The 22,869-nt window shown below is 45.1% G+C and overlaps 1 protein-coding gene across 1 annotated transcript in view; it reads right to left on the bottom strand.

The window, feature by feature from the left end:
- Window positions 1-1,357: 1,357 nt before the first annotated feature.
- SRMS (src-related kinase lacking C-terminal regulatory tyrosine and N-terminal myristylation sites) overlaps window positions 1,358-22,869 on the bottom strand; it is a 53,269-nt gene continuing 31,757 nt past the window's right edge. The window contains exons 2-8 of the mRNA XM_034441278.3: window positions 18,805-18,926; window positions 13,883-14,049; window positions 12,886-13,027; window positions 11,196-11,351; window positions 6,738-6,919; window positions 3,674-3,830; window positions 1,358-1,900 (exon numbers count right to left, since the gene is read on the bottom strand). Of these exons, the coding sequence (XP_034297169.1) occupies window positions 1,707-1,900; window positions 3,674-3,830; window positions 6,738-6,919; window positions 11,196-11,351; window positions 12,886-13,027; window positions 13,883-14,049; window positions 18,805-18,926 (1,120 nt within the window). The 3' untranslated portion in view covers window positions 1,358-1,706. The remainder of the gene's footprint in view (window positions 1,901-3,673; window positions 3,831-6,737; window positions 6,920-11,195; window positions 11,352-12,885; window positions 13,028-13,882; window positions 14,050-18,804; window positions 18,927-22,869) is intronic.

The following is a 22,869-nucleotide window of genomic DNA, read 5'->3' as shown; positions in this document are numbered from 1 at the left end:
GGAAAGTAGAAAGAGATAGAAGAAGGAAGAGAAGGGAAGAGGAAGAGGAAAGGTTGTGGTAAAATAAAGGAGAAGAAATGGTAAAAGAGCAGCCCCGAACAATTAACAAATGAAAGTAAAAGGATAAGATGAAAGATTAAAGATTAATGATGGATAAGAGACTGTACATTTAAATATGTTTATGAAAAACAAAAATAAACTTTTTTTAAAAAAAGTGACTTATGACTGTTTTTTAATAGTTACAACTGTTGCAGTATCCCCATGTCCATGTGATCAAAATTCTGGTGCTTGGGCACTGGTTCATACTTATGACCGTCGTAGCCTCCCAGGGTCATGTGTGATGTGATCTCTTTTTGCCACCTTCTGACAAGCAAAGTCAATGGGGAAGCCAGATTCGCTTAACAACCAAATTACTAACTTCATCAACTGCCACGATTCGCTTAACAACTGTGGCCAGAGACGTGGTCAAATGGGACAAGACTCACTTAACAGATTCTCACTTAACCACAGAAATGTTGGGCTCAATTGTGGTCGTACGTCGAGGACTACCTGCAGCATCATTAAAAGGAAGGATGCAAAAGGAGGGAACAGATTGAAATGGGAATGACATGAATTTTTAAAATGATTTTAAAACAATTACATTGAATGTCTAAATTGTCCCATGGCGATGTCCGTGGTGAGTCGGCTGCTACAAATTGGCCTGTGGCGAGTTGTCCCATTCCATCCTCATCAGGGGTGAAATCCAGCAGGTTCTGACAGGGTGTGGAGAACCGGTAGCGGAAAGTTTGAGTAGTCTGGAGAACTGGCAAATACAATCTCTGGCTGGTCCCAGAATGGGGTGGGAATGGAGATTTTGCAGTACCCTTCCCCTGTCACGCCCACCCAGCCACACCACAGCCACCAAGCCATGCCCACAGAACCAGTACTAAAAAATTTGGATTTCACCACTGATCCTCTATAGAGACAAACATATAAAGCTAGGTCTCTCTTTCTCCATGGACTTTTTTTTCCATGGGGTGGGACTCCGTCTTCAACCCATTTTTTACAGAACAAATTAGCAATAGCACTTAGCACTTATATACCGCTTCACAGTGTTTCATAGCCCTCTCTAAGCAGTTTACAGATTTAGCATATTGCCCCCAACAATCTGGGTCATTTTACCGATCTCGGAAGGATGGAAGGCTGAGTCAAGCTTGAGCCTGGTGAGACTTGAACTGCCAAATTGCAGGCAGCCGGCAGTCAGCAGAAGTAGCCTGCAGTACTGCACTCTAACCACTGTGCCACCATGGCTCATAGGCTCACCTGGTGCTCCCAATTGATGCGCCAGGAACACCCAGGATGTAAGAAATCAGATTACTACATTTGTACACGTTTATTGACTAAAGGAAGCCATTCGGGTGCCTAAAGCAAGAAGAGTCCATAAGGAAGGCAATACTGCATTTCTGTTTCTCTCCACACTGAGCTCTTGGCTGTACGGTATCTCTTATCGTGAGCTATTTGTGGACGGGTAGAGCCCATAACTCCACCTCCACCAGTTCCACCTGCTGAGGTTGAAGAGCTCACATCGTCCACCTTCCGAGGCACAAATGTTCCTGCAGGCTCAAGAGAATCTGAGCTAGAAGGTCTGCAGGACTTCTACTAACTAGCCCATTGAGCACGAAGGGCTGATGGTTGTTGCAGAGGGCGCAGGAGGTGCCCCCCCCCATTCAGGAGAAGGGGTGACGCGCCCATTTGTAAATCGAAAAGAGTGCATCCCTCAAGTTGAGAAAACTTGGCCGATCTTCGGGATGGGTCTTCCAGCATTCCAGCATGATGCTATAAATCTCTGAAGAGCAACTGTTGGGGCGAGGGAGACGGTAGCCCCGAGTAATCTGCTGGATGGTCTCCTGATTGGTCAACCCTAGAAGAAGACAGATGAGAGAAATGGTCAGGTTCACAAGGCACAAGAAGATGGGACAGGTAATGGAGGACTCTCCTTACACAGAGATGGGTTTCGTGGTGCTCTCTGAGCTTGGTTGTTTTCTTCCAGACGTTTCACTATCAAACTAGGTAACATCATCAGTACAGATGGGAGTGGGGCTTGGACGGATGATGTTTTACCTAATTTGGTAGAAATGTAAGAGCCTTGGTGGCGCAGCAGACTAAAGTGCTGTTAAGTAGCACCAGCTGCCTGCAATTACTGCAAGTTCGAATCTCACCAGGCTCAAGGTTGACTCAGCCTTCCATCCTTCCGAGGTAGGTAAAATAAGGACCCGGATTGTGGGGGCAATAAACTGACTTTGTATAAAAAAGAACACCGCTTAGGGGGAGCCGAAAGCCCTTCTAAGCAGGTATATACAAAAGTATGTAAACTGTTGCTTAATGCATTGTAAGCAGCCCTGAGTCTCTGGAGAAGGGTGGCATATAAATTGAACCAATAAATAAATAAACAATAAATAAACAATGTCTGCAAGAAAATAGCCGAGCTCAGAGAGAACTAAGGAATCCTCATTTCAACTCTGAGCTACAAAAATTCTCCTTTATTGGTAAAGTTGGGGTTCCTCCCCAATGTAGGGGTGATCAAACCTTTCCAGATGATTTCGCACACCCCAAAATCTAGTGGTTGTAATGGTTTTTATACTTCTAGCTGCAGTGTTGGCTTCAGATTCCACTTTAGACCTTCTGAAATTGGAAATATCTGTTTGGAAGTTTCTAACAAAGGAAGGATGGTCAGATCTAATCCAGGACATGGGATTGGGTGGCGAACCAATGGATTTCCACTATGATTGGCCATATTACGAAGTGTGTTTGTGTGTCTCCCTTGAACGACTCCTCAGATTCTTCCTCGGAGGTCAGCTCAAGGGAGGATGAGCTCATTCCTGGCACGTCAGGAACTGGGTTAATTGATGAGTCTGAATGGTCAAGAGATTTACTGGGGGCTTTGGCTGAGGACAGCTTTCAGGGGAAGGCACTCAGTGAAGGGGAGGAGCTGCTTTCTCTGGTGGATCCGAGAGCACACAGGGCAGAGAAAAGACAAGAGCAAAGGAGATCTGCCAATTTACTCGGGAGAACGCCCTGCCCATCTTGACAGGCTGCACCGGAAAGCTATTTATTGCGGCAGGCAGATGGAGGCGTTGCTGGGGACAATATATTCGATTTCTGGCTGTGTGTTCCTTGTGCTTCCTGCTTGACTTTGTGCCTTGGAGACTCAGAACTTCTCTTGCCAAGTGAGCTCTCATGAGAGTATTTCAGTTTGGCCTGCTGGAGTTAAGTTTGTTTGGTGGACTTATTTGTTGGAGCAACTTCCCATTTTTGTGAATTTATTGGCCGTTGCCTTGTGGACTAACCTTGGCCTGCTTGTGGCTGGATTTATTTGGGACAGTGCTGAGGCTGGGTGAAGGGAATTGCTGGGGAACATTAATGAACTCTCTAAATCACACTTTTCTGTGTGTGTGTGTGAGAGAGTGAGTGGGGGAATGGAGTAGCACAGTGTGTGTGTGTGTGTGTGTGTGTGTGAGAGAGAGAGAGAGAGAGAGAGAGAGAGAGAGAGAGAGAGAGAGAGATTTTGTGTGTGTGTGTGAGAGAGAGAGACAGACAGACAGACAGGCAGACACACACAGATGCTCTCTTCCTCCCCAAGAGCTTTTCCGTTGTCATGATCATCTGCACAGCATCCATTGAAATGAAATCGTACCATCATAGGGGCACTGTCCATAGCTAAAAACCTCGTAGAGCAGGATCCCGTAGGACCAAACATCCGATTTGGGGGAGTACGTCTGGTAGACGGCAGCTTCTGGTGCCGTCCACTTCACCGGGATCATGGCGTTACTGCTGGTGGAGTAGATGTCATCCTGAAGGAAAGCCAAGAACAGGTGTTCAGCCAAAAGCAAGGGAGATGCTTTCACCTGGAGACTCAAGGAAGAGAAGCTAAAACTGGCTTGTTCAGATTGGAATACAGAATAATAAGAGTTGGAAGGGACCTTGGAGATCTTCTAATCCAACCCCCTACTCAAGCAGGAAACCCTATACCAGGTGTTTCCAACCTTGACAACTTTAAGACTTGTGGGCTTCAACTCCCAGAGTTCCTCAGCCAGCTTTGCCAGTTGAAGTCCACAAGTCTTAAAGTTGTCAAGGTTGGAGACTCCTGCCCTATACCATTCTGGATAAATGGCTGTCTAGTCTCTCCTTGAAAACCTCCAGTGATGAAGCACCCACAACTTCTGAAGGCAAGCTGTTCCACTGATTAAACGTTTTCACTATCAGGTAATTTCTTCTTGGTTCTAGGTTGGACCTCTCCTTCATAAATTTCCATCTATTACTCCATGTCTTGGCCTCAGATGCTTTCAAGAATAAGTTGTCCCTCTCTTCTTTGTGACAGCCCCTCAAAGATTGGACTGCTATCCCTAGTCCTTCTTTTCATTAGACTAGACATACCCAGTTCCTCCAACCATCCATCATACGTACTTGTTCAGGTCCACCTTTGTAGGACTGCTTTGTTATCTTTGGTACCCCCCAGATGTGCTAGCACAGAAACTCCCTGAATATAACTGGAGGATATCAAAAGCTATTTATGGGTTTTGTCTGAGAGTTGAGCACTGAGAGTTGAGCCCCTAATCCTGGAAAAGTTAAGAATTAAATCTACACCCATTTCTTCCTTCTTCCTTCCTTCCTTTTTCATATTTTGCTTGTTTGTTTTATATTTGTTCTAGATAGGTTGGGGTACAGGTAGTCCTCGACTTAACAACTACCACTGGGACCAGAACTTTCATTGCTAAGCAAGATGGTTATTAAGCAAGTCATGATTGATTTCATGACCTTTTTGCCATGACGCTTAAGCAAATTCAGATTCGCAGTTGTTAAGTGATTCATGTGGTTGTTAAGTAAATCCAGCTTTCCCCATTGATTTTGCTTGTGGGAAGTTGGCTGTGAAAGTAATCTCGGGTATGCTAAAAGGATGGCTGGTATGTCAGCTTTTCAGAGGGCTCATTTGGATGTTTATGTTTTTGGAGTCAAAAAAAGGACCGTAAATGTTGGATGGACAGATCTGAGCTCTGTCCCACTTTTTGGAAAAAGTGCAGAGAAGAGCCACTAAAATGATTAAAGTCTTGGAGATTATAACATAGGAACAACAGTTGCAGGAACTGGGTATGACTAATCTGGAGAAAAGAAGGACGTTGGGAACGACGAGAGGATAGCAGTATTCCATTATTTGAGGAGCTGCCACAAAGAAGAGGGGGACAAGCTGTTCTCCAAAGCACCAGAAGGCAAGAAAAGAAACGATGGATGGAAACTAATCAAGGAGAGAAGCAACCTAGAATTAAGGAAAAACTTCCCAACAGTGAAGACAATTAACCAGTGGAACAGAAGTTGCCTCCAGAAGTTGTGGGTGCTCCATCACTGGAGGTTTTTAAGACGAAGCTGGACAGCCACTTGTCTGAAATGGTATAGGGCAGTGATGGCTAACCTTTTTCTTGTCGTGTGCCGAAAACACGCACACGACACACACACACGTGCCGGCACCCATAATGCAATGCGCCCCCCTACGCATGCGTGTATGAACCCCCCCACGCTCTCCTCATCCCCCATGCATGCTCATGCGACCCCACCATCCCTTGTTTTGGACCTAGCAGGCCTCTGTTGTGGTCCGTTAGCGGCCTGTGCAGCTAGTAGCTGATTCAGAGAACGAGGAGGCTGGTGTGGTGCTGTGCCAGCAGCCTGTGCAGCTGGCACTCGAGTCAGACAATGAGGAGGCTGGAGAAGATGTGGTGCCAGAGGCGGGGATTCAGCCAGGGCCTTCAGAACCTCCAGAAGCTCCCATAAGTGAAGAGGAAGAAGAGGAGGAGCCTCTTCTCAATGCACGGGCATGCAGAGCTGCCAAAAGGCAGGAGTGGCTCCTCAGGAGGAGGTCTCCTCGAGAGTAAGGCTTGGTGCTAATTGGCTGCTCCCTTAGCCTATTTAAGGAAGGACGACGACTAAGGCAATTTGCAGGGAACAACTTCATTCACTCTCCTTCGTGTCCTGATCTTAGTTCTCTTATCAGTTCTCTGCAAATTGCTTCTGGGCTTTCTGCCAACCATAGTAAGATTACGATTATTTATTCTTTGGATTCTTGTAGGCTGTTATGAAAGTTAATTAACAGCCTTCATTTGAAAAAGACTGATTTAATTTAAAATAGGGTTCGTACAGACTTTGTGTATGCTGCGTTCTTTGGGGTCCATAGCTGGGGCAGAACAGCCTCCTTGCAAACCTCCTGGGCCCAAAAACGGGCCATGGTGGGGAGGGCGCGCTGCTCCCCCCGGCCCCCACACATGTGCACGTGACTCCCGCTGCCCTGCGCATGCGCACATGACCCTGCCCCCCATTTTGGACCTAGCAGGCCTCCCTGCAGCTTCCTGGACCCAAAAATGGGCTGTGGGGGGGTGTTCCCCCCCCCGTGCTTCCCCAACCCCTGCAAATGTGTGTGTCTCCTGCATGCGCCCTGCCCCCCCACGCATCCCAAAAATCAGCTGGCCGGCGGGAGGCGCGTTCGTGCATGCGCAGTGGAAGTGAGTTGGGCGACGGCTCACATGCCCGCAGAGAGGGCTCTGTGTGCCAGCTGTGCACGCGTGCCCTAGGTTCACTATCACGGGTAAAGGGTCTCCTGCTTGAACAGGGGGTTGGACTAGAAGACCTCCAAGGTCCCTTCCAGCTCTGCTTTGACTGAGAACAGCTAAATGACGGAGTGAAGTGGGGTGGGGCCAAAGCTTCCTTGGATGCACCTTGAGGAGCCTGGCAAGGCCGAAGTCAGCTATTTTGCAAGCAAGGTCATCTCCCACCAGGATGTTCCTTGCTGCGAGGTCCCGATGGATGATATGTTGTTCCTCCAGATAGGTCATCCCGTCAGCCACCTGGCAAGAGATGCTGAGCAAGTGGTGTGTGGTCAATTCCTTTCCAGCAGCACCTGAAAAATCAACAAGGCACTGTGGTTAGAATGCAGGCTAACTTCCTGCCCACCGCCAGGAGTTCGATCCTAATCGGCTCAAGGTTGACTCAGACTTCCATCTTTCCGAAGTCTGTCAAATGAGGACCCAGATTGTGGGGGGCAATATGCCGGCTCTGTAAATTGCTTAGAGGGCTGTAAAGCACTATAAAGCGGTATATAAGTCTAAGTACTTATTCTATTCCATTCCATTCCATGCAGTATTGCAGGCTAACTCTGCCCACAGTCTGGAGTTCGATCCTAACTGACTCAAGGTTGACTCAGCCTTCCATCCTTCCGAGGTGGGTAAAATGTGGACCCAGATTGTTGGGGGCAAGAGGCTGACTCTGTAAACCTCTCAGAGAGTGTGAAGCCGTATATAAGTCTAAGTGCTATTGCTATTAACCTTTGATCCTTTGCTAAACCTCACTAGTCCTTACAGGTAATCCTTGTTTTATAACTGTTCATTTAGTGACTGTCCAAAATTATAAAGTGGTTTATAACCAGTCCTCAAACTTATGACCATTACAGCATCCCCATAGTCACGTGATCAACATTCAGGTGCTTGGCCATTGGTATGCATTTATGACAGGGGTGGGCAACTGTGGCCCTTTTACAACCTGTGGACTTCAACTCCCAGAATTCCTGAGACAGCTTGGCTTGGGTCACATCCTTGCCATTTGCGACTTATTTATTTATTTATTTATTTTATTTCTATACCGCCCTTCTCCCAAAGGACTCAGGGTGGTATACAGCCTGATTAAAAGCACAAAGACAGACAAAATTTAAAAATAATTAAAATTATTAAATGATAGGCTCAATTTAAAACCCCAGCTGGTTTCCAACAAGCAAAGTCAACGGGGAGTTTCAGATTCACTTTACAACAGCCTGATTCATTTAATAACAGCTGCACTGATACACTTAACAAAGGAAGCAGAAAAGATTGTAAAATCGGGTGCAGTTTGCTTAATAGCTGCCTTGCTTAGCAATAATGGAAATTCTGGTCCCAATTGCGGTCTTAAGTCAAGGACTACCTGTACAGGTAAGTCCTTGATTACAACCATTCGTTTAGTGACCGTTTGATGTTACAACGGTGCTGAAAAGGTGACACACGACTGTTTTGCAAACTTATAATCATTTCAGCATCTGCACATCATCAAAATTCAAACACTTGGCAACTGGCTCATAATTATGAAGGTTTGCAGTGTCCTGGGATCTTGTGATCATCTTTTGGGACCTTCTGACAAACAAAGTCAATGGGGAAGCCAGATTTGCTTAACAACCATGTTCCTAATTTAACAACTGCAGCGATTCACTTAACAACGGTGGTGAGAAAGGTCGTAAAACGGGGCAAAACTCACTTAACAACAGAAATTTTGAGCTCAGTTGACATTTGAAATTAGAGAGCAGGAAGATAAACAATATTATTTGATATGGGATTTGTTTTATCAATGGATAGATAATAGATCATGGAATTGAAGTATGAAATATGGGATTGATGTAAAGATAAAATATCTGATGTTTTTTTTTTGATAAAAGATATAAGTCTCTGTTATAAATTGGTATTTTAGAAATGGATTTATGCACAAGAGAATATGAACCGTTCGACTCACTGTCTGTCATTGGAATGATGATGGTTTTATGTTTTGTTTTTGTTTTAAAATAAAAAAAAATCTCAAAAAAAAAATCTTGAGCTCAGTTGTGGTCATAAGTCAATGATTATGCTTCTTTGGCAAGAGAGGGCAGTGTTGTGTCAGAAGTTAGACGGAGAACATAAAAAAACCACATCTGCTGGTGTGTTGTGAGGCTCTTTTACAATACTAACATGGACCTGATTTTAGGGGAATTCTCTAGCACCCTTGCTTGACCACAATCCAATTCTTTCTAGGTAATTTCCCCCCAAAATATTACCTGAAGCAAACTTAAACCCACGAGTCTCACTTCCGGATTAGCAGCTTAATTTTGAAGCAAAACCTTAACTGCCATCATCTCAGCTCCTTTCCACCCATTTTAGCAGTAGGGTGGATTTTTTTCTTTCCTTATTCAATCCAGCCGCGATTCTCGGAGGATTAACCTCTGGGTTTGACTGACACATCCCACAAGGGCCTGGATTCTCTCAAAGCGGGGAATCGAGACTTCCAACCCTCAGGAGAAAACCAGTTTGATGTTTCCATCTCCGTCCACGGAAAGGCTGAGTTTTAGAAGGAAGATGAGATCAGACTACACTTTGTAAACACAACACACCACGCAAAAGCTATTTCGCTCCGGGATGATGCAAGAAAGAAACTCATTAGCAGGCAAAAGTGTTTAGGCTCTTGGAAACAGAGAACGTTGGCTCCAGACTCGTTCTCCTAGGGAGTTGCCCCATCTTAGGTAACAAACCAGATCTGAAAAGGAGGTCAGGTGGGCCCTTCAACCCAGGAAACCTCTCATGGGAAGGAGCCAAACTGGCTTCCTTTGGACGGGAATTTGTCACCCTTGGCTGAAATCGGAGCTGCCTTCGATGGCGTCTGAACCAAAGGAAGCTGCTGCCCAATTGCCCAGTGGAGATGAAATTTGGGAAAATAATAGAGAGCAATTTTCCCAAGGGAATTTATAAAATCACATTTGAGGAGGAACCAGTTCTTGGGTGATTTCCTGGCTGATAGGATAGCCGTTAGCAAACCATGGAAGGCTTTTTAATCTGTCTGCCTGTCTCCCCCCCTCTCCCTCTCTCTCTCTTTTCTCTCTCTCTCTTTTCTCTCTCTTTTTCTTTCTCTCTCTCTCTTTTCTCTCTCTCTTTCGCTCTCTTTTTCTCTCTCTTTCTCTTTCTCTCTCTTTTCTCTTTCTCTTTTCTCTTTCTCTCTTTCTCTTTTCTCTTTCTCTCTCTTTCTCTCTTGCTTTCTCTCTCTCTCTTTTCTCTTTCTCTCTCTTTCTCTCTCTCTTTCTCTTTTCTCTTTCTCTCTCTCTCTCTCTCTCTTTTCTCTTTCTCTCTCTCTCTTTCTCTGTCTCTTTTTCTCTCTCTTTCTCTCTCTTTTTCTCTTTCCTCTTTCTCTCTATTTCTCTCTCTCTCTTTCTCTCTTTTCTCTTTCTCTCTCTTTCTCTCTCTCTTTCTCTTTTCTCTCTTTCTCTCTCTTTCTCTCTTGCTTTCTCTCTCTCTTTTTTCTCTTTCTCTCTTTCTCTCTTTCTCTCTCTCTTTTTCTCTGTCTCTTTTTCTCTCTCTCTGTCTCTTTTTCTCTCTTTTTCTCTCTCTCTCTCCTCTTTCTCTCTATTTCTCTCTCTCTCTTTCTCTGTCTCTTTTTCTCTGTCTCTTTTTCTCTCTCTCTGTCTCTTTTTCTCTCTTTTTCTCTCTCTCTCTCCTCTTTCTCTCTATTTCTCTCTCTCTCTTTCTCTCTCGGTTTCTCTCTCTTTTCTCTCTTGCTCTCTTTTTCTCTCTCTTTTCTCTCTTTCTCTCTCTCTCTCTCTCTCTTTTCTCTCTCTTTCTCTTTTTCTCTCTCTTTTTTACTCTCTTTCTCTTTCTCTCTCTCTTTCTCTCTCTCTTTCCTCTCTCTGTGTAAGCAGAAGGCTAGTACAGGTTAGACCTCGACTTACAACCAGTCATTTAGTGACCATTCGGAGTTACAACGGCACTGAAAAAAGTGGTCTATGACCTTTTTTCACACATAGGACCATTGCAACATCCCCATGGTCAGACGTTTGGCAACCGGTTCATATTTATGACCGTTGCAGTATCCCGGGGTCACGTGATCCCCTTTTGCGACCTTCTGACAAGCAAAGTCAATGGGGAAGCCAGATTCACTTAAAACACTGTACTCCTAACATAACAGCTGCAGTGATTCGCTTAACAACTGTGGCAAGAGAGGTCATAACATGGGAGCAAAACTCATTTAACAACCTTCTTGCTAAGCAACAGAAATTTTGGGCTCAACTGTGGTCGTAAAGTGAGGACTATTTGTAAGAGTGTGTATGTGTGTGTATGTGAATGGCACCCATGAGGCGGAATCATAAAGATCCAGCACGTAGCCACAGCCATAAGATCAAAGCTCTACCATGTTGGGTGGCTTACTATTTGTTTAGTGACTGAATTAGGGGCTCAAGTGTGGTCGTAAGTCGAGGACTACCCATAATCCAGATGTTTGAAGAATGCTAGACTGCTGCAGGCTGTGTTGCCCCTTATGCTGGGTTTTAGTAATTTGTCGTGGCCACCATTTTCCCATTGGGCTACTCAACCATACGAAGACTGGGTCGGGAAGCATCAGCGGAGCAAGATAATACTCACTGTTGAGGTAACTATGGAGGTTGCCCTTCCGCATCAACTCTGTGACGATGTAAACCGGCTCCCCCACAGAACAGACCGCCAGAAGTTTGATGAGCCTTGTGTGTTTCAGACTTTTCAAGTTCCGGATCTCCTTGACAAAGTCGTCCCTCATGTCAGCTGTGAAGGAGATGAAAGACATTTGCAAGATGGATTGGCTTTGCGTGGACAAGGTCTGGGCTTGTTCTCTCATTCCAGCACATCTGGAAGCCCTAGGGCAGTGTTTCTCAACCTTGGTAGCTTGAAGATGGGTGGACTTCAACTCCCAGAATTCCACAGCCAGCCTGATTATTGATGAGAGTTCTGGGAATTGAAGTCCACCCATCTGGAAAACCCCCCCCCCCAAGGCTGGGAAACAGTATAACAGAGTTGGAAGGTCTCTTGGAGGTCTTCTAGTCCAACCTCCTGCTCAAGTCATTATTTCAAGTTAAAATAAATCCTTATTTTAATCTAATCTGATTTAATCTAGTCTAATCCCAGTGGAAATGTTCTTTCATCAAATTGAATGAGAACTGGAAGAAGTTTCTGTTTAACTTGGATAGCTCACATTGGACTTGGAACATGGGTTCCAGGATCCAGTAACCTAGTACAAACCGACTGTCAGCATTTTAATGCTGCCATAAAGAAGAGACGAGGCTTGACTTTTCATCTACTTATTTTCTCTGTAGATAATATCCCCTAGGAGATGGGATGGGAGGGGGACATTCCTGGGGTTGAAGGCAGGAGCTGGGAAGACTGACTTGGAAGATGGCCAATGAGAAGATGAGAATCAACCAATGAGTGCAATTTATTTGAGATGACATTGAAACCTGACAGAGACTAGGTACAGAATATCACCTAGAGATTTCCAAATAAAAAAATGTGTTTAGCATTAACCTGAACTTTGCTCCCTTCCGCATGTCTTTTCATTGATGAGGATGGAATGACCCAAGAGGTTAATTGACCTGGTTTATTAACAACCACTTGGATTAACTGCTGTGAAAACCATTGTTATCATGACTTCTGATAACAACAGTGTCCTTAGGGAGGGTGCCAGACAATTATAGGGCAAAAATTGTGCCACAATTTTGTGATACCAATCCTGTGACTATGTGCTTGCACCAGGTGCTGGGATGCAAGGATGTTAGGGCAGGGTTTAAATTGGTACCCCAATATCTGCTCTATTGTTCTCCTCTTATCATGGCTTATCATTTCCAGCTGGGGGAAGTCATTCTCACTTTCTTGTTCAGCTGGTGGGTTCAATCTAGGGCCCCATCATTCAACTCTGGACTACTCATGGAGGATTGACTGATCCACCTCTTAAAAAACAGGCAGACAAGGCCAGTAGTGGGTTTCGGATTATCTTACTACTGGTTCGCCCTGTGTGCGCATGTTTGCTTCATGTGCATGTATGCCTGGTTCACGGGCGCGCCTGCCTTCCACACATACGCCCAGTCTTTTGCACATGTACTTTGCTCATGCGTGCACCTTCCACGCATGCACCCGGCCTCAAAAACGTGCCTAAATAGAATGGCATAGAGCCAGGGCAGATGGACAGGGCGGGCCCACCCACAATTTCCGCTACCGGTTCGGGCAAACCGATCCGAACCAGCTGAATACCACCTCTGGACAAGACGCATCGCACAAGGGAGGATACGTTCTGCACCCCACAAACCTTGTTTCATAATTTTGATGGCTACGGGCACTGTGTTCTTCCACATTCCTTCCCAAACTTCTCCAAAACATCCTTCGCCCATCTTCCTCCAGAGCTGGAATTCAGACCGGGGACGTTCCCACTGATCCATCTCAGAAGTTCTCTGTAGAAGGGGTAAGATGAGAGACAAGCGATCCAGATCAGAGAATAACAGAGTTGGAAGGGGAACTTAGGGACCCAATCCGCTCAAGAAGGAAACTCTATATCATTTCAGACAAATGGTTGTCCAATCTTCTCTTAAAAATCTGCAGTGTTGGAGAGCCCACAGCTTGTAGAGGTAAGTCGTTCCACTGGTTGATTGTTCTAATTGTCAGGAAATTTCTGCTTAGCTCTAGGTATCTCTTTCCTTGATTGGTTTCCATCTGTTTTCCTGCCCTCAGACAATAAGCCCTCCCTGAAAATATTTAAAAGCATGGGCAGCTGGTCCCTGCCATTTCCTCTGGTTAGGGTTAGGGAGACAGAGCTGGAAATCAAATGAGAAGGCAAGAGAAGCCCCATCTTGCTCCACGCGCCGCAAAATAATAAGACCTCCCTGAAAATAAGGCCAAGCGCTTATTTTGGGGTTCAAAAAAATATAAGGGTTTTATTTTCGGGGAAATACGGTATATGTATTCCAGCATAGTCTTGCAGGCAGGATCCAATCTGTGACACCTTCTGGAGAGAGAGAAGTTCTCTGAAGATGGGCTCCAGTTTAGCCCGAACGCTTGGAAGAATAAACCTTTGGCTCCAGTGACTGACTCAGATTGGATCCTGTAAGTAGTTTACTTTGGAAGGGGTTGATTGAAATTAACTGCTTCCCTGTTGAGAAGAAAAGAACATTTCAAAAGAAAAACCTGAAGCTGATCGAAAGGCAAAGGAAAAATCAAACATACACCAATAAAAGCCTCACATCCAGCCCCCAGGAAGTTTGTCAGGGATGGAGAAAAATCACACGGTGGTGCCATGTTCTTCCACTTACCTTCTGGACGCAGGGCTGAGACAAAGGGCATTCAATGATTTTCCAGTTGGCTCTGTAATAAGCAAGGAGCTCTTCCAGACTCGGGAAGACATGAGCTTTTTCCAAGTAAAAACTTCCGGCAGGATTCGAGAAGATTCTGAAATGTCGCACTTTGCCGTGATTGCGAACTGAAGATTGAAGGAGAAGATAATTTGGGATTAGGATTTGAGTCATTTTTGCAATTTCCTTTCCTGTAGTTTAGTAGCCACCAGCATTGCTTGTCACTGAGCTCTATGGTTTTATTTTATTTTATTTTATTTTATTTTATTTTATTATTTATTTTATTTCTTGTTATTTTATTGATATATGATATAATATGATATATGATATGATATGATATGATATGATATGATATGATATGATATATGATATGATATGATATGATATATTTCTGGAGGCAAGCTGTTCCACTGATTAATTGTTCTGACTGTCAGGAAATTTCTCTTTACTGTATTTCTAGGTTGAATCTCTCTTTGATAAGTTTCCACTCGTTACTTCTCGCCCTGCCTTTAGGTACTGTCCCTCTTCTCTGTAAGAGCCCCTCAAGATCCTGCTGAGATGGTGAACCCAGAGCCAACTCCAGGATTTTATTCTACCTGTCTAGGTAGAGTTATCACTTACTGTACCTACCTTGTAGGTAAGACTTGCTGACCTCTGGAATTTTTGCTTATCTTTGAGCGAAGAGCCTGCAACTCACATCTGTTATTTCTTGTCCTAGTTTCAATGACCATGAAAAAAATAATTCCTGAACATCTTCTTTATATGCACCTTTCTATGTATCTGAGCACTGATATCATGTCTTTTAATTGGCGTTCATTTCTCCAGGCTGACCTTCGGCCTGTCCCAGTGGTGGGATTCCAAATAATTTAACAGCTGGTTCTCTGCCCTAATGACCGGCTGGGTGGGCATGGCCAGGGGGTGCGACAGGCTGCACTTGGCCTCCTGCATCCCCTGGGGAGCAAAAACGGGCCATGCGGGGGCCCGCAGCCCATTTTGGGCCTAGTAGGCCTCTCTGCAGCCTACTGGGGACTCCTGGAAGGGGCGGGGAGGGGAGGGATGGGGCCAGCCAGCAATTTAACTACCAGTTTGCCCGAACTGGCCTGAACTAGTCTGAACCGGCTGAATCCCACCACTGCCCTGTCCTCATAAGAAGTCTCCAAGTCATATTTGTCTTCTGAGCTCTCGCTCCAATCTGCCAATTTCCTGGAAAAGTGTCCAGAATATGCCAAAACAAAGATGGTCTCTCATCAACCACAAGGAGAGAGGAATAAGGATGCCGTACGTGTTTGATGGGAATCTACATTTCCCATGATTCCCTGAGAGGAATTAAGAAGGTAGAAATGCCTCTGGGGCGAAAATGCTTGGAAATAATCTCTGCATGTTTTGGAAGATACACCAATCTTTCCTTCATCATGGATGTTGACCTAAGTTGGGAAAAACAGGAACAGACGGAGGTTGAGGCAATGACACTACCTATTCCTTCATTCATGACATTTTTTTTTTTTGCAAGGAATTGCATGCACAACTGTCATTCAGAAGGTTTCCTTGTGTTTAGCTCAGCCGTGCCAGGCAGGTGCCCTCCAGCTGTGTTGTGTTGGCACCTCTTGGAATTTCTGGCTTGGAATTCTGGGGAACTGCCGTCACCACAATTCAAAGCTGCTCAGCTGTGAAAGGATGAGAATTCTAGACGGCCTATTTGCCATTGTTAGTCACTCCTAATTGTGCAAAAGGCATGGTGTGGCTTGAGGCTAGTTCATCCCTTGCTCCATCCAACGTGTGTAGGCAGAATACCTTTGTTTATTGCATCACTTAGTGTAATTACACACAAGAGAGGGAATTGGCGTGCGATTAGTAATTATTATTTTTTTTCAGAACCAAATTTTCTGGAATGAATTTATCACACAGATTAGGGTGGAGGAGACACTGGTGTCTTTTGTGTTGCAAATTGGAATGATTTGTTTTCAGGGTGCCTAGGGATTCCTTGCATAGCAAACAATTCATCCTGCTTTACTGCTCAATATCCAGAGAAATTATCCAGTCGCCTCTTAGCTGCAACATGTGAGCAATTGAAGTAAGACTCTGTTTCCCTTTAATCCTGATAGATATTTATTGCATCCTTTCTTCCAGCTGGCCAATTGTACGAGGAGTAGACATCTTAGGTCATATCAAGTAATGAGAACATGTTGGCTGGAAAGATAGAAAGAGGGGGTGGGAGAGAGAGAGAGAGAAAGAAAGAAAGATCTTGATGAGGAAGGGAAAGAAGGAAAGAGAAAAAGATCTTGATGAGGAAGGAAGGAAGGAAGGAAGGAAGGAAGGAAGGAAGGAAGGAAGGAAGGAAGGAAGGAAGGGAAAGAAAAAGAAAGAAAAAGAAAGAAAAAGAAAGAAAAAAACCAGAAAGAAAAAGACCTTGGTAAGGAAGAGAAAGAAGGGAGGGAGGAAGGGAGGAAAGAAGGAAGGAAGGAAGCCAAACACATTTTAGATTGCCTTTTGGACTGAGCTGTGCAAAACACAAGTGTTTGCATTCCAAGAACAACTTCATTTGCACACTCCCCGATCCCTCAAAAGTTGTCAGGCTGCAATTCACAATCCACTTAGCTCTTGCTAACCAGAAACGCTGAACAGTGAAAATCACTGCCCCGCCTGTAACTGATCCAAATCCTTTAGCAAAACAATCACCAGCAACACCTAACAAAAGGCAAAACTCTGCATTAAAGGAAAGCAAAATAAATAACTTGAGTCTGCCTCCATCTCCACTCCTACCTCCTCATTTCACCTGGTGTTTATTTGCCTGGCTACAAAATATCCCAGTGGTTCCTAGGGGAGGGAAGAGAGCGAGCCGCAAAGCTGCCATGCCACCCTTCTTCTTGGAAGACCTGCTTCTGCTGCTAGGAAATATGAGTGGGAGGCCAGGCAAAGCAGGAACTGCCAAAACGAGTAATCAAACTGCCCTACAAGATCTACCAGAGTCCGATTGTCTCTGAAAACAAACTAATTTTACAGTGTTTGATACCACTGACAATTAAGGAGAATGATGTTGGCTTCGCAAGGGCCATCAAATCTAACTTCCCCTGCTCAGTGCAAAATAAATTAACCCAGGTTTTTTTTTCTTCCTTGGAAACTTTTTAAGAGGAGTTGGACCCCAAATCCCAGAATCCCCCAGCCAGCCCTAAAGATAGCCCCTCCCCTGCCTCTATTTCAAGCACAGTAAAGGAAATCCGTTTTTACACAAGGCAGAAAGTTCCAAAGTTCAGACAATTCTTAATGTGGGGCCCTTGGTGCTCTCTGAGCTTGGTTGTTTTCTTGCAGATGTTTCATTATCTAGTTGGATAATGAAGAAGTCCCTCCTTTCTGGCACTGATGATGTTACCTAGTTGGGTAATGAAGCATTTGCAAGAAAACAATTAAGAACCAAGGACCCACAGTTGTCCTTCCTCTTTCCTCCTTTCCCCTTCCTCCTCCTCCTCAACTCCACTCCCTTCTAGCACTCATGATGTTACCTAGTTGGATAATGAAACATCTGCAAAACCCCCACCAAGTTCAGAGAGCACCCAGGACCCCAGAGTTCAACTCTAAGCATCTCTTCTACTGACTGAGTTTTAGAGCCAGGATCCAATTGTAGCCAAGCCTGGTGTCCCTGATGGTGTGAAGCTCTGCCTGTTTTTTTTTTTTATTTATTTTTTTATTTATTTTTTTTAAATTTAATTTGTATACCGCCCTTCTCCCAGAAGGGACTCAGGGCAGTGAACAGCCAAAATTAAAAAACATACAAATGCAAAAGTTAAGATAATTAAAAGAATTAAATCATTGGCTACCCAAATTTAAAACCCCAAATCCATAAAATTTAAAATCCCAATTAAAAACCATTTAGGCTAGGCCGGCTTGATGAAATAAAAACGTCTTCAGGGCTTTACAGAAGGTCCGGAGGTCCGGGATCAATCGTATTCCAGGAGGCAGCTCATTCCACAGGGCGGGTGCCCCCACAGAGAAGGCTCGCCCCCTGGGGGCCGCCAGCCGACATTGCCTGACCGACGGCACCCCGAGGAGGCCCTCTCTGTGAGAGCGTATTGGCCGGTGGGAAGTTATCGGTAGCAGCAGGCGGTCTCGCAAATACCCTGGCCCTAAGCCATGGAGCGCTTTAAAGATGAGAACCAACACCTTAAAGCGCACCTTTTAAGCGTGTTAAAAGATCTTTGATTGTATTATCAGCCCCATCATCTTGATTTTTTGGGGACCATGGCTTGGTTTGATGATACCATCACAATCACCATCTTGACTTGGTTGACCATGTGAACAACAAGAGATGAGGAGGAAGAATCCAGCTTGATCTTCAACTTGGAAGACCCAAATCCAGGGGTGGGTTGCTGGAGGTTCTCAGGGGTTCAGGAGAACCTCTAGCTAAGATTCTGTGCACTTCAGAGAACCCCCAAATCCCACTCCTGGCTGGCCCCGCTCAACCCACCTCTCCCCTCCCCTCCCAGGAGTCCCCATGCGGCCCGTTTTGGATGCAGGTAAGTGCACGCGGAGGTTCGGGGAAGGCGAAAAACGGGCCTACCGGAAGTTCGGGAAAGCTGGAAACGGGCCCATTTCTGGCCTCCAGAGGGCCTCCGGAGCCTGGGGAGGCTGTTTTCGCCCTCCTGGAGGCTCAAGGAAAGCCTCCGGAGCCCAGGGAGGGCAAAAACGCCCTCCCTGCTGTGGTGCAGGAGGCCGACTAAGCCATGCCCACCATGGCCACGTCCACCCAGCAACCGGGCAGAGAACCCCTTGCTAAAATTTTTGAAGCCCACCCCTACTCAAATCCAATTAATCCTAAACACGATTCAACTTTGGAGGTCGACTCTGACAAAGAGGTCTACCTGTAGCATGAAGAATAAGGTGAGGTTTACCTGACAGAGAGTATTCTCCCTTGTTACTCTCGCTGTCCCGAATAAGGAAGGAGCCGTGGTGATTTGGGGGGGAGAGAAGCAGCTGGTTGGCTTTATTTCTCGTGATTCCATTTATGTACCAACTGAGGGGGGAAAAAAGAGATGAGAGCCGATTAAACTATAAGCCAACCTTTCAGTTGTCTTCAGTAGAAGTAATAAGGAAAGGAAAACATTTCAAACTCCTAAAGTCATGTTCAGGGCACCCCGGAAGTGTTTTCGGTTGTTCCAGATTTTATTTTTTTTTAAATTGTTTGTTTGAATTTTGTTTAAAAATATTTACACAGTGCTGGTACACTGGAACATACCCGTGAGGTTTGAGACATGATATTTCCAGCATGCTTATCCTGCTTTACATAAACAATGAGATTCCATCATCTCTTGCAAAACAGTGATTCACTACTTCGGCTTGTCATGCGATGAAATTTATCCGGAACATTTTCAAGTTCAGGAAAAGACCAGTTCTGCTCATACCATCTCCCTGAGACTTTGCCCAGATATTTCCATATTTTAATCATGATTAATTTGACGACTATAATTAAAAAGGTATAGCAATTTCTTATTTGCAATGGTGTTTTGTTTTGTTTTTTTCCTGGCCCTCAAGTAGGTGAGGGGTCCTTGGTGCTCTCCGAGCTTGGTGGGTTTCTTGCCGACGCCTCATTTAAATATTTTTAAATATTTATTTCAATTTGTATACCGCCCTTCTCCTGGTGGACTCAGGGCGGTGCACAGCCCGAACTAAAACACATGCCAATACAAAATTTAAAATTATTAAAAGAATTACATACTTTGGCCCAAATTTAAAACAATTCGAATTAAAACCCATTGACAGATTAAAAGCTAAAAAGCTAAAAAACTAAAAAAGTAAAAAAAAAAAAAGGGGGGGGTTTCCCGCCAGGCCTGCTTGATGGAAAAGAAAAGTTTTCAGGGCACGGCGAAAGACCCGGAGATCCGATATCCTTCGTATCTCCGGGGGCAAATCGTTCCAGAGGGCAGGAGCTGCCACAGAGAAGGCCCTCCCCCTGGGGGTCGCCAGCCGACATTGCCTGACTGACGGCACCCTGAGGAGTCCCTCTCTGTGGGAGCGAACCGGTCGGTGGGAGGCTATCGGCGGCAGAAGGCGGTCCCGCAAATACCCAGGTCCTATGCCATGGAGCGCTTTAAAGGTGGTAACCAACACCTTGAAGCGCACCCGGAAGACAACCGGAAGCCAATGCAGCTCACGCAGGAGAGGTGTCACATGGGAGCGCCCCCTCGCTCCCATAATCCCCCACGTGGCCGCATTCTGCACCAGTTGGAGCCTCCGGGTGCTCCTCAAGGGGAGCCCCATGTAGAGAGCATTGCAGTAGTCCAGGCGCGATTACTTAAACTAGATAACATAATCAGTGCATTGATGATGTTACCGAGTTTGGATAATGAAACGTCAGCAAGAAAACCGCCAAGCTCAGAGAGCACCAAGGAGCCCTCATTTCAACCCTGAGTTACAAACATTCTCCTTTATTGGCATCGAGTATGTGTCACAAGGCTAGCTTTGGTGGGAAATGAATTATACAAGATTTTCTCTTGGACTTACAATATCACAGCAGAGGTTGGGTGATGTTATAAAAGGCTAAAGACTCTGTCAGGTCTGATCAGGGTGGATAAAAATCAATGATTTTTTTCAAAAAAATCAGATTTTTTTATTTAAATCAGATTTTTTTGATTTTTATTGAATTTATTTTAATAAAAAACTTTTGGGGTAAAAATCTATGGTAAGATAGTTTTCTATTTAAGATACATAAATAATTTAGTTTATTCAGCATGAGATGGAGCTTAGTTATGTAGCATGAGGCTGTATATTCTGCAACACTGGGACTATCGGTGAGTCAACAGTGGGTCAAAGGAGTAGCAGAGATGACAGTTGCTCTTTAAAAATTATGATTTAAATCGAGTTGATTTAAATCAAGCCTTTTTAAATCATGATTTAAATTGTGATTTAAATCAACTCAATTTAAATCAAATCCACCCTGGGTCTGATTCCTAGTATTTTTCATGGACACATCTCACCTGCAGTCTTACAATTGCTTTGGAGATCTCCCATCCAAAACCTAGGTAGGTACGGTTCCACTACTCCAAATGTATCGGTATATTATATAGATCAGTGATGGCTAATCTTTTTGCCGTTGTGTGCCAAAAGTGGGGGGAGCGCGGGAGGGTCGCACGGGTGGGGGGGTGTTGCACATGTGCATTCCCACACCCATAATTCAATGTGCCCCGCCCCCCAGCGTATGCGTGCGTGACCCCCCCATGCTTCCCCCGCTTTTGGCACACGGTGGGCTCGGTAGGCCCATTTTTCGCCCTCCCCAGGCTCTAGAGGCTTTCTAGGAGCCTGGGGAGGGCGGAAACGGCCTTCCCCAGCCCGCCCAGAGGCCCTCTGGAGGCCAGAAACGGCCTGTTTCCCAACTTCTGGTAGGACCAGAGCCTGCCCTCCCCAGGCTCTAGAGGCTTTCTAGGAGTCTGGGGAGGGTGAAAACGGCCTCCCCCCTCCCCCCCCCCCCCCCGAGGCTGGAAATGGCCCGTTTCCTGACTTCTGGTAGGACCAGAATGTCCGAAAATCAGCTGGCCAGTGCACGCATGTGCGCTGGAGCTGAGCTAGGGCAACGCTCGCGTGCCCACAGATATGGCTTCGCGTGCCACCTGTGGCACATGTGCCATAGGCTCGCCATCACGGATATAGATGGTACCTGGCTCAATAGTAGTAACTGTAAGAGGGATCTTGGATTGTCCTAGTGGACAATCACTTAAATATGAGCCAGCCGTGTGCTGCAGCTGCCAAAAAAAAGCCAATTCAGTCCTATGTTGCATTAACAGAGGGGTAGAATCAAGATCTTGTGAAGTACTAGTTACTGCTTTATAAAACTTTAGTAAGACCCCACCTGGAATACTGCATCCAGTTTTGGTCATCACATTATAAAAAAAAGATGTTGAGACTTTGGAAAGAGTGCAGAGAAGAGCAACAAAGACGATTAGAGGACTGGAGGTTAAAACATATGAAGAACACTTGCAAGAATTGGGTATGTCTAGTTAGTCTAATGAAAAGAAGGGCTGGAGGGGAATGCTGACAGCAGTGTTCCAATATTTGAGGGGCTTCCACAAAGAACCTGTTTTCCAAAGCACCAGTAGTAGGCAAGACTACCGTAGAAACAAGGGATGGGAACCAACCAAGGACAGAAGCAATCTAGAACAATTGGCCTCCAGAAGTTATGGGTGCTCCATCACTGGAAGTTTTTAAGAAGAGTTTGGACAACGATTTGTCTGAAATTGAGCAAGGGGTTGGACTAGAAGACCTCCAAGGTCCCTTCCAATTATATTGTTCTGTTCTGTTCAAGATCATCTAGGAAGCTTCCATCATCTTTAGTGGGTGAAAATGACAAGGTGCTATAAACACTATATCCCCCTACAACAAATGGGGGGGAGGGAGGGGAAATCAGAACAAAGCATACTCCAGTGAGCAATTACAGGCATGGAAAGTCGTCTTCATCAAAAGAAAAAGAGCTCCGAGATAGGTGTCTAGTCTCAAACCTCACTGAAATAATTAGCCTTTCTTTTGTTTTAATTTCCTGCAGGATCAGTCTTGTTTAAAGCTTTCGGTTAAGTAAAGGTGTCTTGACATGTGCTGGAAAGAAAGAACGTCTTCAATGAGGGACCTGGTGGCGCAGCTGGCTAATAGCCTGTTATTAACATTCAGCTGCCTGCAATTACTGCAAGTTCGAATCTCCCCAGGCTCAAGGTTGACTCAGCCTTCCATCCTTTCTAAGGTAGGTAAATTGAAGACCCAGTTTGTGGGGGCAATAAGCTGACTTTGTATAAATATACAAAAGGATGAAGGCTATTGCTGAGCACATTGTAAGCCGCCCTGAGTCTCCGGAGTAGGGCGGCATATAAATCAAATTAAAAAAAAAAAAAAATGAGGGCTGAATTTCTATTCTTCCAACTTTCTCACTCTTCCAACTGCTGCTGCTGCTGTTATTTCCCATTCCTGTTTCCAGC

Source organism: Pantherophis guttatus, chromosome 3, assembly GCF_059756535.1.
Source record: "Pantherophis guttatus breed Tessera chromosome 3, ASM5975653v1, whole genome shotgun sequence".
Taxonomy (NCBI): domain Eukaryota; kingdom Metazoa; phylum Chordata; class Lepidosauria; order Squamata; family Colubridae; genus Pantherophis; species Pantherophis guttatus.
The sequence above is the reverse complement of the archived record's forward strand: the minus strand, read 5'-3'. Positions and strand labels throughout refer to the sequence as shown.